The sequence below is a fragment of the Labrus mixtus genome, chromosome 9 (assembly GCF_963584025.1).
Source record: "Labrus mixtus chromosome 9, fLabMix1.1, whole genome shotgun sequence".
NCBI lineage: Eukaryota > Metazoa > Chordata > Actinopteri > Labriformes > Labridae > Labrus > Labrus mixtus.
In genome coordinates this window covers 21,106,268-21,121,678 of record NC_083620.1, presented here as the reverse complement: position 1 = coordinate 21,121,678, position 15,411 = coordinate 21,106,268, and the positions used below count along the sequence as shown (strand labels likewise).

General features: G+C 40.2%; 2 protein-coding genes across 7 annotated transcripts in view; one reads left to right on the top strand and one right to left on the bottom strand.

Moving 5' to 3' along the window:
• The window catches only part of map3k10 (mitogen-activated protein kinase kinase kinase 10), a 136,155-nt gene extending 124,866 nt beyond the window's left edge, over positions 1 to 11,289 (top strand). Inside the window, exon 12 of the transcript XR_009674188.1 lies at positions 11,273 to 11,289. The gene's annotated coding sequence lies outside the window, so the exon portion shown is untranslated. The remainder of the gene's footprint in view (positions 1 to 11,272) is intronic.
• Positions 203 to 14,997, bottom strand: clasrp (CLK4-associating serine/arginine rich protein). 6 transcript variants are annotated; one of them, XM_061046863.1, is made up of 21 exons: positions 14,864 to 14,997; positions 12,888 to 13,027; positions 12,450 to 12,547; positions 12,238 to 12,339; positions 11,693 to 11,772; positions 10,648 to 10,732; positions 10,376 to 10,512; positions 9,996 to 10,092; positions 8,645 to 8,723; positions 8,488 to 8,561; positions 8,353 to 8,394; positions 8,078 to 8,266; positions 7,324 to 7,647; positions 7,045 to 7,230; positions 6,390 to 6,429; positions 3,050 to 3,113; positions 2,369 to 2,427; positions 2,221 to 2,267; positions 2,035 to 2,120; positions 1,788 to 1,812; positions 203 to 898 (listed from the first exon to the last, which is right to left on the bottom strand). In XM_061046863.1, the coding sequence occupies exons 2-21, from the start codon at positions 12,984 to 12,986 to the stop codon at positions 856 to 858; spliced, it is 1,956 nt and encodes a 651-aa protein (XP_060902846.1). In that variant the 5' UTR covers positions 12,987 to 13,027; positions 14,864 to 14,997; the 3' UTR covers positions 203 to 855. The 6 variants fall into 6 exon arrangements, 3 of the variants coding, with proteins under 3 accessions (XP_060902846.1, XP_060902847.1, XP_060902848.1); XM_061046864.1 differs by having other exon boundaries at positions 3,050 to 3,110; XM_061046865.1 differs by lacking the exon at positions 2,035 to 2,120.
• Positions 14,998 to 15,411: the final 414 nt, after the last annotated feature.

The following is a 15,411-nucleotide window of genomic DNA, read 5'->3' as shown; positions in this document are numbered from 1 at the left end:
TAAAAGTTACAATGAACCCTCAGCAATCAAGGCTGCAGTGAAGCAGCTTTAGCTGCAAAACTGAGATTTGTCGCCACCTGCTGGTTGAAAAAACAAACTGCAGCTCTCTCTGTGTAACACCACAAACTACCAGAAGATCATTTGTCAATTAATAAACACTGATGAACCTTTATGAAATAGAAATAACAAAAAGAAAAGAATCAATTATTCCAAAAGATTGATTTTATTTGTTGTTTTGTGTTTAACATTCCACTTTACAGACAACAACAAAAAGTGATTTGCTTCTGTTAACTATGTACAAAAAGAGAGGTTGGTGGATTGAATTCATACATGAACATCATCTGCTTTCATAAACAAGTTTTAAATTGATGTTTATAAATATCCTGTACATCAGCTCATGAAAGTTATTTGAAATGGTCCTAAGTGTGATCATTAAAAGGCTGAGAGCGAGCATAATGACAAAAAGGAAGATGGGAGGTAAAAAGATGAGATATTGCTTAGTATTATATAGTTCGAAGAAGAAAAAAAATCCAGAAGAGTTCACATCATGAAGAAGTGTTCAGGCAGAAAAAGGGAAAAAAAGAGCATGCAGAAGAAAACAGAAACTCATAATAAACCTTCACTCTCTTTTCAGGATGAAGCTGAAACAAAAGTGGCAGATTGAATCAATCAACTGTGTAATTAGTGAAGTTAAAGGTATCACAGTCAATGTTATGTTTAGACAGTTTCAGAGAGCGTAGTGCCAGTCCCTCTCTTCATACTCCCACTTATTAGCCTCTTTGTTTGACAGTTTGTGTACTAATGACAAAGTACGGTTCAGACGTTTCTGTAGGATGTGTTCACGTTTCCTACAGCTCAGTATCGGTAATAAGGACTCCGAGACCGAGACCGCGACCTCCTGGAAGAATGAAAAAGAGATCAGTATGAAGGTAAGAGCAGTGTTATCTGACAGAAATCTGATTATAATGTAGATCATATTTTTTTTTTTTAAAGGATTGTTTCTGAAGTGATCACACAGTCCTGATGTATTCAATCATTTTGGAGCGTCAATAAAAATCATCAATTTATTTTAGATCTGTAACTTTGTAACCCAACAATCCCACATTATGATTAAACTCTATACTTTTGATTAACACAGATTTTCTGGTTTATCTGAATAAGAACGGACTTAATCTAATACAAGTCATACGTTTTAGTCAAGATTACACCCTGCCAAATAAATCAGCTGGATCAATACACCAGCTAATATCAGAAAATCACAGACACAGTATATTGGTATATCTGTTGGCTACAAACTAATGAAAAATAAAGGGCAGCAAAGGCGTTTAGAAAAAACTAATTTCTATAGTTTGAACTCTGAAATAAATATATTTTTCAATTTTAAAACATTAAGTCCATACAAAGATATGTTGTGACCTGATTTCTCCCTTGCATCAATCCAGATGTTCTCACTTTGAGACTTAACTTAAACCTTAAACTCTTGTCAAATGGCTTCATAAAAGATTTCTTATGAGTTCATAAATATTCAAAGGAGTACTTTTTGGTCAAATTAAATCAGAAGAAAAGTTACACAGGATTATTTGTTCTTGTTTTATCCTCATAAAGAAATGTCTCTCCTCAGACTCCATACACTGATCTGGTCATTGAAAAAGCTCTGTAGCTCAAATATTGCATTTAAAGTTCTTGCAACAAGATTTTAGGATACTGTTTGTGCACGAGTGTGAACAAATCCCTCAATGAACTCTGCTTCATTAGGGCTGTGCAGATTCTTGCAGGTGCTTGCATACCTTCTGTGTGAGCTGTGTTCACGGCCTGAGGGAAAGAGGACACAGAGATATGATCAAAACAATGCCAGAACATCTTTACTCATAAAACTGATGCCAGCCAGTCAGACAGAAGACGCCTGACTGGTTCCATATTTTTTGTTTACCTCTTTCGAGTATAAAAGATAGCCACACACTCACATACACACTATAGCAAAAAAACGTAATGATATCCATGAGGCTTTATGTGATCAGAAACCTGAAGTCTTACCGGATTTGGAAGGAGAGGGGGAGTGGCTCTGTCGCCCATACTGTCGCTCCCATTCATCCCTCTCTTTCTCTCGTCTCTCACGCTCCCTGAATACAGAGCCTCTGGGTCAGACAATTGCAACACACTAATGCCAAACGGTCCACTTACACACTTCAACACACACACCCTTACACACTGATAACTTACTTCATGCGAATCTTGCGTGCCATGGCTCGCAGCTCTCCCTCTCGCTCCTGTGAAACAACAACATTAATGAGGTCAGGTTATTTCTGAAAGTTTCACCTTTTGCTGACTTTTACAAATTCACACAGATTAAAGACACACAAACACACACCTGTCGTTTGTTTTCCTGCTGCTGGATCTTCACCTGAGCGGCTCTTTTATCCGCCTTGGCTGCAGAAGGGGAAAAACACAGTTTAATTATACAGGTTTAAAAACAGTAAGTGTTTATAATAATCTGCTCTGTTAGCTTTTACACATGTACGTGGCTGCCCGTCTACGTCTTCGGACACTGTCAGTTTCTATGTCTATTTCACAGTATATGTGTATCATGTGTGTCATTACCATCGCTAGAAGTCTTGTATACGTTTCATCGGTTGTAACAATGCCAACATATATTGTCGGTGACAAATACACTGATAAAAAAAATACTTATTTAATACAAGTGTTGATGATTCAGACGTCTGCACACAAGATGCAGGGCTCCAGAGTGCGACCAATTTGGTCAGCTCAGTGAAGCACTTTATTTTTATTTTTATATAGAATTGTGCTTCAAATAAAGACAAGCATCTCTCTACACCTTATTCTTGTTCATTATATGAAAGTTATGGAGAGCGATAAAAAGCTGACCATATGGCGTTAAAGGCGACGCAATGAAAAATGTTGTGCGGGTGCAACTAAAAAAAAAAAAAGTTAGGCGCACCAGTGCAACCAATGCAAAAAGTTAGTCTGGAGCCCTGAAAGGAGAAACAACACAAACCACAAACACACTGGCACTGCGCCCCGCTCTACTCACACTGCTTGTTGAGCGCCTTCTGCATTTTTATCTTCAGCCGTTCTTGTGGGGTCATCTTGGGCTGCTGGTGACACAATAGTGTTAGCACGTCCTTTAAACCTATTAGACTGTGTGAGTGTGTGTTGTTGTTGTGTGTGTGTGAGAGCTAGATTAAAGGCACTGTGCTGTTACACCAGTTCAGCTTCGTGTACAGTACTTGGTGTAGAAAAAGACCACAGGCTACAACATCACAGATCAAATGTAAACAATCTTTGTTTACTCAAAAAGCAGCACGCTGTATTTTTGGGGGCTGTAGGTGTGTGTGAATGCTTTGTGTGCTTGATGTCAGAGTCCTGCACGAGGTTGTGTAACAGTGACCTGCAGAAAAATGTTATGCAACAATGACAAATATTTCATTTTCCAATTCTGCCATTAAAAATACAAGATTCATAAAAGTGAAGGACTTGGCGCGTGTGTGGGACTGGCTGTGGAGTATAGAAGCGGCTGCGGGTGGTCTCAGATTTGACTTTGAGTTAGCTGCAGGTTTAGATTAGTTCAGGTATTAAGCTTTGCTAATGCAGGTTTGCAAACTGGACCTGTGCAGGACTCTGTGTTGTGTGGACAGAGAAAAGACTGTAGAATAGTTTGGAGATCCAAATCACATGAGCCTGAATACACAATGTTTATATGTACGAACACCGTCAGAGACTTAAAGAAGGAGAGCAGCAAAAGGAGGAGGAGGAGGAGAATAGGGTCGGGAAGTGAAACAAGGACAAGTTCAGGTCCGCTGAGTTAAGAAAGAGCCGGTGGCATTTAGTCAGAGACACGCCCTTCACTGGGCCGTTTCAACCTGGCCAGGCAAGAAAAACTGCAGGTCACAGCACTGCAGGCATGTTTTATATAGAGGCAGATAATAACTTGCTTATATCTGTCCGTGGGAGGAAACGCAAATCCACTCTTCTACGTTGGAAAATGTGGTGGGCAGCAAAGTCAGTCAATGTTGTTAAACACGGCAGCAAATATGAACTTATTGTGTCTAAAAAGACACAGTTTGAAGTAGTGGGAAATACCATCGAGCACTTTCTTGCATAAAGTGAGATTAATACAACTCTTATCTAATTAATATGCAGCTATCAGGACTAGCCACTTAACTAGGGTTAGTGTAAAGACTGGAAACATTAGGAAGCAGCTAATCCGGTTTACACCTTCTTTCCTTGATGTTGGTTCTCAGAGTAAGTCTGCTGCTCTATTTACTTAGATCAAATCACAAATGACCTGAAACATCAGCAGCTGTTCTCACTGAAGGTTTACAAGGTGATTGCAGGATTTTGAATGACTAAAGCAGGGTACACACTACAAGATAATCAGGGCAGATTTTGGGCCTGATTCCCCCCTTCCGACGAAAGTCAGCAAAGGCTCGACTATCTGATGTTCCAAAGATTATCTTGCCAGATTCTCCTGTGGTGTGACGTGTGTTAAGAGTGATTTTAACCTCCCTGATCTGCTCGGAATACGATCGGGGGCCGCCCCGATTTGAAATCGTAAATATTAAACGTGTTCAACATTTACGATCAGAAATCCTGGTGTGTGGGGAGAACACCGAGGACGGCCGAGCACGGACTCTGAATTGTCACGTGGAACGGAACAATAGCCAATAGGGAAGCAAGCTGACTGAAGCAGGAAGCGCAACAAACATTACCATGGCGACAACAGCAATCGCGAAGCATAAAGTTAAATGGATGTCATGAATTCAGGACCAACTTGTTGTTTTGTGGCAACAACACAAGTTATATACAACGTGTCCTGTAAAACAAACCACAATCCAACTCACAAGGAAAGGAGTTTGACAAAAATGTTTACCGTAATGGATGTGCCAGCTAACAGCTAGCCACATTTAGCTTGCCCGTCATGTTTGTTTACTCTTAAATCGCATCTGACCGCGCGAGATTACACTTTGTGATAGTCGAGACTCTGGTTGTCGGCGAAGTAATTGTTTAGTGTGTGGTGTGCCGAGTTGATCGTCTCGTTGCACACCACACACTATGCGATCTGAACTGTTAATCGGTCAGGATTGTTGTGTGCGGTCTCTCACTTTATCAAAATCGTTTAAGATTTCTACCTTCTTAATGAGGTTGATTGTAACAAATATTTGCTGGATTGACTTGTTATTTCAAGACTCTGTGATGTACTACAGTCATTTATCTTGTAATGTGACTGCACATCGTTGGTCGGAAACTGCCTGTTTTGACCAGGACACTAGGTCTATGTTTTCTCCTATTTAAATAAAGGTTAAATATAATTAAAAAATATACAAACAAACTATTTATGAGTAAGCTTCTGGTGTGTTTGCAGGCAGATTTGGTCACCTTTAGAACCAGCAGGTCTGGCTGTTACCCACTTTTAAAAGACCTAAGCAGACTGCACTTTGTAGCCACATAATGATGCCAAAATGTTCCATACTTTGAATACAAACGTTATTAAACTTAAGTTGATGGTTTTGAAAAAGTAGCAGTACCAACACTTTTACAAAACGTTCAGTCACATTTATAACCCAAAGCTGCAGAGAGAGAAATAGAGAGCACTCAAATTCACAGGTCGGTTTAACAGATTTATGGGTGATAACTAAAAATTAATATCTTAAAATGAGTCTCTAGACTAGAAGGTGTGCAGTTAACTTGCAGGAGATTAGCCAACATCGAGGGCGTGGGACTTCTATTTCTGTTGCCGTGGTATCAAAACAGGTATAGATATCGTTTCTTTTTTACAAGTTTATCACTTTTAAATTCTGATATTGAAAAAACCCTAAAGCCACATATTTTCATTTTTTGGGTGGTATCAATCTTCTTGATTTCATCTATGCAGGAAATCACGTCTCTAAATAAAAGCAATCTGTATCTCCATTAAATTATTTGTCACAAAAAATGATCACCTGCCCGATACTGATGATAAGCTTTAACAAGACAAACAGTCATACTCTTCCTGTCATGGTCATTGGAAAGTGTGCAGTGAGTTTTAGACTACAAACAGATAGAAAGACGCTGCAGACTAAAAACACAACAGGTCAATGATGACATCACAGAGTGCCTAAATGTTCACTCCATACAAAGTGAGCAGCATTATTTCAGTCTGTCAGTAAGTCACAAAAGAACATACTGTAACTGTAATTGCGAAGTGATGAAGGGGTTTTGCTGCAGTGCATGTCCACTTTGTTTGGAAAAAAAACAATCACATGGTCATTTCATTTTCTGTGGGAAACAATAGCTTCTACATCCCTGTCTGGTGGACAACCATGTCAGCCTGTCAGGGATGAGGGAGGCGTAGGCTTTAGCAAGAAACCCAGCTAGATCAAATTCTTACTGACTTTGGCAGCTCCCGTCTCTTTACCACCCGGAGTTTCAGGCCTGGAGAAAGGAAAGAGGAAAGACAATTAGCTGTCAATCATTTCATAAAAAGGTCTTCATGTAAAAGCATAGCACCCTGGGGTCAATGCAGTGTTGACAGCTGGCTGGCCCAATCACGTCTCCTACAGGGACGTCTCCATCCCTCCCCTCTCCTGCTCGAGTCATGACGTGTCTTGAAGAAGTTCAACGTCAGTATCAAATGATGAGTATGGAGAAGTTGTTTGTACATTTTTCAGCTTCTTCATTAAATGGCTTTTGACTCTGAAGTCCCTGCAGCAGGCAGTCTGTTACTGCGGTGCCCACTGTTATGCAGAAACAGGTGGGGACTCAAGTCATATTAAGAGAGTAAACACACACAGGTATAAGTGTCCGTGGCTCTTCTCAAGTTTTTCTAATAGTTCGGAGGAGTATTAAGTATGCTAATTAAAGGGGTCATAGGGATGGTGTACAGGTGTGTTATGTGAGGGGACAGCTGTGCTGAAATTGCCATGGCTGATTCTCCTATTCCTGAAGAAGTCACTGTCTATCTATTAGGACTTATAGGGACTATTATTATACACTACATCATCAACAGTTTCTGTTGACATTTGTTGTAAGTATTCACTGATCACTTACTTTCTTAGCTTGTCACAGATGCTGAGAGAAGAGGGCTGGGATCCTCTATGGGCAGGGGAGGGACTATGGTTAGCACGTTTTGGGGACTGAGAGGGACTGTGACTGTTGCTGTTCCCCCGCCGATGGCCTGCACTGCTTCGCCCCCCTCGCCTCAAACTGCCCCCCTGCCGAGAGCTGGAACGTGACCTGAGAAAAATAAAAACGAGAGCTCAGGTGAGGGCTCTGTGTGTTGTTAGTTAATAACTGTTGGGAGAAATTAGGGGGGGGGGGGGGAATTACCTTGTTCTTCTACGCGCTGAGTATCGTCTCCTGTCCCGGTCCCGGTCCCTTTCTCTGTCTCGGTCTCGCTCTCTGTTTCTGTCGTTGGATCGCGATCGTGTCCGGTCTCGTCTCCTCCAGGATGCAGCTCCTCCATTTCCTCCTCTGCCTCTAGAGTGAGATCGGGTCCGTCGTCTCGACCGTGATCGGGTCCTGGATCGGCGACCATCCCTTCCCCCGCGACCACGCCTTGTACGGCGTGAACGAGAGGTAGAGCGAGAGGAGGACCGTGAGGAGGAGCGGGAGGAGGAGGAAGGGGAGCGGCTGGAGGACGACCTTCGTCTCCTGGACGAAAGGAGACAATAATTTAATAAAAACACCAAGCAAGCACCTAGCCTACCTCCACAATGTCTGTTTTCTTGTTTTAAAAGGTTAACATTACTTTGTGTAGAAGCACTAATCTGTCAAATATTTAAACTCAAAGATTCAAAGCCCTATTTATTGCATTGCTATAAACTGACATGCAAAATCATAAATGCTCGTTAACGATCCAAGTTAACATTTCTTCGATGAACATGCGGAGTGGAACGTGACCATTTGTTAATCAATTCATCCTGCTTATTAAAAACTGTGCACCAACTCACCTACTACAAAAAAGAGCTGCATTTTATCATGACTTTTCTCTCTGCCTCAACAGCTGCGATCATTTCGACATTCAAATATCATATGAGAAGAATTAACCAATGAAAAGCCAGGAGGACGGAAAGTTACCGACCGGGAGCCCCTGCTATGACCTGCAGGGTGCTGCGTGCTGGAGGGGGCGTGGCCAGAGTGAGGGGGGGCTGTTTGTGCGGCTGCAGCAGCTTCCTCGTCACTGCCTCCGAAGCTGGTGATGAAGGTGATCTTCTCTGGACCGGGAGTACGAGAGCGTGATCGTGACTCAGAGCTCGACTCCGACTCTGGCCTGAGAGAGAGTTCAGAAAAACAAAGTCAAACACACACAAACAAATCAGGAAAATAAAAGGAAGTGGACCAATTAATAAAACTCACCGTTTATAGGGATCATACGTGGGACTGTCTCTCCTTGCATAGCTAGAAAACAAGAGAAAGAGGACAAAAGTTTTAAATATTTAAGGAGACTGATCTCTGGATGAGATAATCTCTATAAGGACAACATTTATTTACCTTGGTGGACTGATCTGTCGACCTTTAAGCCTCTTCTCTCTAAACTCTCTCCTTTGTCTGCGAGAACGCCGGCCCTGAGGTAATCAAAAGCGTAACTTAAAATAGTCGCATCACATGACAAACACAGACTTTCGTTCCTCAGTGGGTGTTTCCTTACAGAGTACATGGCCTTCTCCGCCTCCAGAGCCTTGGCATGTTTGATGGCCTCCACTTCCTCCTTGTCTTTCCTCAACATCCTGTTCAACAGGTATCATGTTAACAGTGTTACACATTCACAAAAGCTATATATATATATATATAGGTTGTTGAGATACTTTAAACCACCTATAATAATATAAACATAACAAGACAGTGATAAAATAAGACATAATCATATAGTTAAGTTTTTCTCTAAAAAATTATTTCCTACAAAAATGTCATGTTTAGTTTATTATTTCTTCCTGGTTTCACCTTCATCATTCTCCACGGGACTTTGTGTTAAAAACAGAAAATGAAACGTTAAACTTTAAAGCTGTGTTTAGTCTATATTCTAATAACATATAAATCTTTATAGAACAGAACCACCAACCACTGAACCTTATGGATTTGTAAACTCCTACTTTGATGTTTAAATTATTTCACGAAAAGCCCGTGAGAGGTTTTGAGCTGGTTATGAAATAGCCTGCACACATGACCATTTACAAATAAGATTGTTTCTATACAGACAGTTATTTATAAATGCCTGAAACCGCTGCCCACAGAAGAAAAATGCCTATTATTTTACTATTTCCATGGCAAATGTTCAAAATTGTTGGTACATTCGACAAGAAAGCAACATGATTGTTTAGGGTCAGAAAACATTACCTACACATGTACAGGAAAAGATGAGCAAAGATATAAGACGCACCACTTTGTCCAGAGGGGACTCCAAAATCAACACAACCCTAAAGTTCCTTCCACCTAATTTAAGTTCTAAATGTAACAGAAGAATGAAAACATCTCATCAACAAGCTACTGCGTAACAACCAGAGACTACCACGAATGGATTTGCTCAATCAATAAAAAAACAACCTTCCTCCACACTGTACTGTCTGCTCTCACTGGCCTCACCTGTCCCTGATGAAGCTGCACTAGAGCCTCTGAGCTCCATCACAGGTTAATATTTATTCCTTTGAATTCAATATATGACACTGGTTCCCTTTGAACTGTTCTGCAAAGATTCAGTGTATGTCCTCGTCTAAACTTGCTGTCTAAAAATAACTGTGTTGTCTGAATGAAAAGCGCTAGAGAAATAAAGCATTATTATTATTATACAGCATTCAAGTCTTATGGAAGTTTAAAACAAGTAGTGCCAAGCTTTAAAGACAGCCTACATAGCAGTTGCGAACATAGCAGTTGTGGGTGGTTCTCCCTCCCCTGCAGTTGGCCTGGTATTAAGAGTCGTGTGGAAATGTTGTGGATATGGAGACAGCCCTTGAGTTATGAGGGGTATTTTTGCTTTTCTCTACAGTTGACGAGTGAAATGTTACCTCACAAAGTCTCCTTCAGCCATTCCATACGGGGTTGCAATTTTGTTGAGGTCCAACTCCTGCTCCTGGTTCAGCTCGTCAACATCCACCTCAACATCTGTACACAGAAACACACACAGACACACCGCGAGGCAAAGACTCTTAGACACAGCAATAACTCCAAAGCTTGTGTGTGACAAATGATTTTGAAATTATTAGTAAAGAGCAAGTGAACTGTTGGAATAAAAAATACAAAATCATAACTTAAATATTGGAATAGAGAAGAAAAAACGTGTTCTTCTGCAGGATTAAATCTGTGCCGTTTCTGAAGCACCAGAATATTTAATCTATGAAAATGTCCTATTTCTAAATCATTCAGTCCCAAAAAAACATTTCCTCACCAATATCTGGGATGCCCTCATCCTCCTCTGATTCACTGTTCTCTGAATTGTCTTCATCTTTGTCTGACTGAGGGTCCGGCTCTGTTACAGTGCTGTCTTCATACGTGTAACCAATGGTGGCCTTTTTTTCAGCCAGCCTGCACAGAGGGAGGATAGAATAATAAATACACAGCACACTTACATTCTCATAACAAACTCTGACAAAAATACAAGTATGTTAATATGCCACACAAAGATGAAACAATTGCTTTCAAAACATTTAAATGACATACTTTTTCTTCTCATCTTCATTTGGCTTCTGCAGGCCACCGTAGAGCTCGTCCAGGTAGATCTGGTATAAACACTGCTCCTCGGAGACTGTAGGAAGACAGATGGGAGTTTTAGAGCACAACACAAATGCAAAATATACCCACTGAGGGAAAGTTTACAGGATATGATAGTCACAGTAGTGTAAAACATAGACATGAGAGGCTCAACTCCATTCCAACATTCACTCAAATGTTTATTTTTATCTGAATAACTTTTTTGCAAGAAAAAAAAAAAAAAAAAAAAAGGAGGTGAGGTTAACTTGCAAAAACTTTTCTTTACTCATGAAGGTCATTATTTTGAGTCATGTTTTTGGATATCTTAACTGATGAAAAACTCACACCTACTGTTGCTACACTTGGTTATTTTTTAAGATTAAGATTTAAGATTGACTTTTTATTGATTTCAGTTTTTACACTCTAAGTCATGCAACACATACATAGGCTGAAATATATACACACATGCACAAACAGGATCCTATGGACATGCACTAATGGAGAGATGTCAGAGTGACGGAGCTGCCCACAGTGGGCGCTCCTGAGCAGGTGGTTTGGTGCCTTGCTCAAGGGCACGTCGGCAGTGCTCAGGAAGTGATCTGGCACCTTTCCAGCTACCAGACCAACTTCCATATTTGGTCCACACCAGGACTTGAACCAGCGACCCTCTGGTTCCCAACCCAAGTCTCTACAGACTGAGCTACTGCCGCCCGTTATGCCACGTTATCATGTGTATCAGGAAGTTAAGGCACAACAAGCCATGTGACAGCAACTTTGTGACTTTTAAAACCCACTGTGCAGAGCAGCCTTCGTACTCAAAAGTCGTGTAGGGAAACTGAATACCTGCCTCAAGCACTTATGGGAACATACACTGTGATATTAGTTCATGTAGATATCAAGATACTAAAACAATATACTGAGCAGCCCTGATTTAAAGTATTATTTCATGATTCTGAAAGCTGATTCAAGTTGAACGTTTCCATGAAAGATCGGGTTTAAAGCATGTTTCACTCACTGTTGGCAAAGTCATTCTGCACAAGGCCTCTGTAGCGTTCATAATTGCACTTTCTCTCCTCCATCTCCTGCTCTGGGGTTCTGTAAGAGGCAAAGAGAACAAAGATATTTCTACCAGGGCAAATGTGTATAAGAGCAGAATAGAAACTGTGAAGTGATGTATAGTTAAGTTTTCATGTGGCAGAAAAAGGGACCTTGATAATGCATGTTGAGAAGTGCTGAAGACAACACAAAGCAGTCAAGCTCTGGGAACCCAATCATTGCTGGTTGACTTAAAATGCATCACTGCAACAGCGTGGAAATATCTCCACAGACACAAGATATAAAACCTCTGGTATACTGAGGAATACACAGATTTGTCTTCAGTGTTTGGCCTCATAAGCAGTGTCTTCACTCTTTTGGACAGGGCTGAAATTCTCCAGACGTTCATTTACATGTACAAGTATCACACAAGGTACAGTCTTTTTTTAAATTTTTCTAAATTTCTCCTCACTGACAAGGATTCAAACTGCAGGAAATGTTGCATTAGGCATTTTGAAGACTTACGATGTGTTGAGCAGTGGAGGCGTGTATGTAGGGATGTAGTCCAGATGAGCCCTGACATCAAACCTATCAATCATGTTGTTGGCATCTCCCTGCCATGGCATCCTTTTAAAAACGAGAGAATTAAGTTACACAGTATGACCAGCAAGATCCCACAAGCACCATAGACCTGGTTTTTGTGATGAACATCAAATGTGTTGTATATGTTTCCTCACATGTTTATGGGGCTCTCTGCAGCGAGGGCCACAGCGGGATCCAGATGAATCTTATAGGCTCGGCCATGAACCTGCAGAAACTGAGCTGGATCTTTTTTCTAGGGGAGGCGAAACGGCAGGTCAATAAACGGCAGGCGAAACGGCAGGTCAATAAAAATGGAAATATGCACAGCCTTCCCAATTTCATCTTTTTTTAAAGACCAAAGGCAGATTTAAGCTCTGCATGTGGTGGCTACTTCACAAATTCTTAGTCACGCGTATTTGTCTTCTCTACATTGTTCAAAATCCTGCATCAAGTCTAAAAGTTATATCCATCTGTTCTCTCAAGACTAAGTCAGTCACCATCTGGACAGAGCAAAATCAAAAACCTTCTTGCAGAAATAAGAAGCCACAGCAGAGGGAGGACTGTCTGTCTAGATAAGTTGCAAAGTCTCTTACGATCTTTTCATAGTATTCCCGCCGTCGCTCTCCTCTGCGTTTGTAATCCACCATCATGCCACGGAGCTTGCGCTCGTGTTTGCGGGCCTCCTGCCACATGACGGCTCCGCTGGGGGTGGGGGCGCGGCGGGGCACGGCTGCTGCAGAGGAAAAGAACATGGTAGACATGAGACAGAAGAAAGAGAGAGAATACAGGAACAAGAGGAAAATGAGAAGAGGAATAACAGATGCAGAACAAAGATTCACAAAAAAAACGGTAGGATTTAATTTAAATATATATACGGGAACAAGCTACATATCTCATGAAAGATTTATGTAGATCTGCTTTTTATGGCTGGTGTTATTATTTATGACATTAATAAATATTATTAATTACAGTATACATTTTGTGTTATTGAGCTCATTGTTTTTAAACAATACCAAGCAGTGAATTAGATTTCTTATAACAAAAATCTAAAATTCTAAATATGATTGATGTTAAAAATTGTACTCATTAATAATAAACAGTGTAAGTAAATTAAAGATTTAATAATAATAATAATAATAATAATAATGATAACTTTATTTATATAGCACCTTTTAAAAACACAGGTTTACAAAGTGCTTTGACAAACAAGAACAAACTAAACCAAACACAGAAGAACATAAACAACAGCAAGAACAAAACAAATGCAAAATACTAAAAATAATTAAATACAAATCAACAGAAAAGATCCCAAAGTGCACGATACCCAACAGACATATAGAACCCGACCATCACAAGAACCATGATAAGAACCCAGGCAACACAAGAACCCAACAACACGAGCTAAGACCAAGAGGAACCAAAGATTTAAAAAGATGTAAGAATCTAAAAGAGCTGAACAAAATAAAAAGATAACAGCAATAAGAAGGAAAGAGCAGTAAAAGAAATAGAAACAAGTGGTTAAAGGATCAAAAAACCCAAAACTATAATATTAATAAAAATAAAAAGTAAATATAAATATGAAACATAAATAGACAAAGTAAGTAAGATAAGAAATTACGAGGAGTTAAGATAAGAGCATAAATACTAGATAAGAGCATAAATAAAAGAACAGTAAGAAGTAAAAGAAATAGAAACAAGTGGTTAAAGGATAAGAAATTACCAAATTAAAACATAAGGAGTTAAGATAAGACCATAAATAAAAGAACAGTAAGAAGTAAAATAAGATAAAAATAGTAAAACCAGTAAGAAAAGACATCACATAAAAGTATAATAAGAGGACTGTGTAATTTTCATCTTTTTAACAGACAGTCTTGTAACTGAAGATATTGAATATATAATAATATCAAAGATTATTCATGAAATAGGATTTTATCTAAACTTCTTTATAAAATGTATATGTTTTAGCCACTTTGATTTCTAAACAAAATGTATTATTTTAAAGATAGTCTTTGCTGAATGTTACTTAAATTACATATAAAATAATAAAGTAAAAGCTGATTCATGACATTTAATATCCTCAATAACTTTCTGTGTGTTTGTAATATCAACATGAGACTGTATAATGTCATGTCTGAGCTGCTTGTTCTCTGTTGAGTCAAAAGGTTAACGTAGTTTAGTGTAAACAGAAGAATAATCTCAGGTTTTTAAGTAGATTCACGTTAAATCAGCAGATAAATCACCTGAAGCCACAGAGCTAACCGAGCTAACTATCTTAAACCATCTAGGTTATCACACCACAGCTCTGACCGCGTATTGATAACTTCACTTAATAATGTCATTATCACAATCCTTTACCGCCGCTAGACGAAATATATGATAATTTACTTGAACAATGTTTGAAGTTAAGAGTTTGTTAGCCTACACATGGAGCACGGGCCTATGCCGCTGCTAGCCTAGCTTAGCTAAGCTAGTCTGCAATAAACGTTAGGAACAACGCGCATATCACAGACGACAAAAAATAAAATACAGCTGCACCAAAACAAATAAAGCCGTAAAATTCATTGTGTACCTGTTGTTTTTGAACACTGAGAGAAACTGGGGTTGTTTCGGTCAGCCAAAGGCGACGTGCAGCTCAGTGTTACTGACACACGCCTCCTTGTCCGAGTGGTGAGCTGCTAATGTGTCGATGCAGTACCGAGATCCTCCTGAGGGGCGCTGCAGTACCGAGATCCTCCTGAGGGGCGCTGCAGTACCGAGATCCTCCTGAGGGGCGCTGCAGTACCGAGATCCTCCTGAGGGGCGCTGCAGTACCGAGAGCCTCCTGAGGGGCGCTGCAGTACCGAGATCCTCCTGAGGGGCGCTGCAGTACCGAGATCCTCCTGAGGGGCGCTGCAGTACCGAGATCCTCCTGAGGGGCGCTGCAGTACCGAGATCCTCCTGAGGGGCGCTGTAGTACCATGAGGTGGCCATGAGGGAGTAATCAAGTACTGAACGTCAACACTGTTTTGATACTTTCGTAGATAATCACAGCACTGCTGATATCCACAACATCTCGACCTCATGTGAGATATTGCTTTAATACAACAGTTATACAAACAGATAATAGTGGTAAAAAGT

Coding starts and splice junctions, on each gene's coding strand:
- clasrp (XM_061046863.1), bottom strand. CDS start 12,986: ATGTGGCAGGAGGCCCGCAAACACGAGCGCAAGCTCCGTGGCATGATG. Junction 12,340..12,449: donor GCAGAGAGCCCCATAAACAT/GTGAGGAAACAT, acceptor CGTTTTTAAAAG/GATGCCATGGCAGGGAGATG. Junction 8,267..8,352: donor ACGTATGATCCCTATAAACG/GTGAGTTTTATT, acceptor ACTCTCTCTCAG/GCCAGAGTCGGAGTCGAGCT.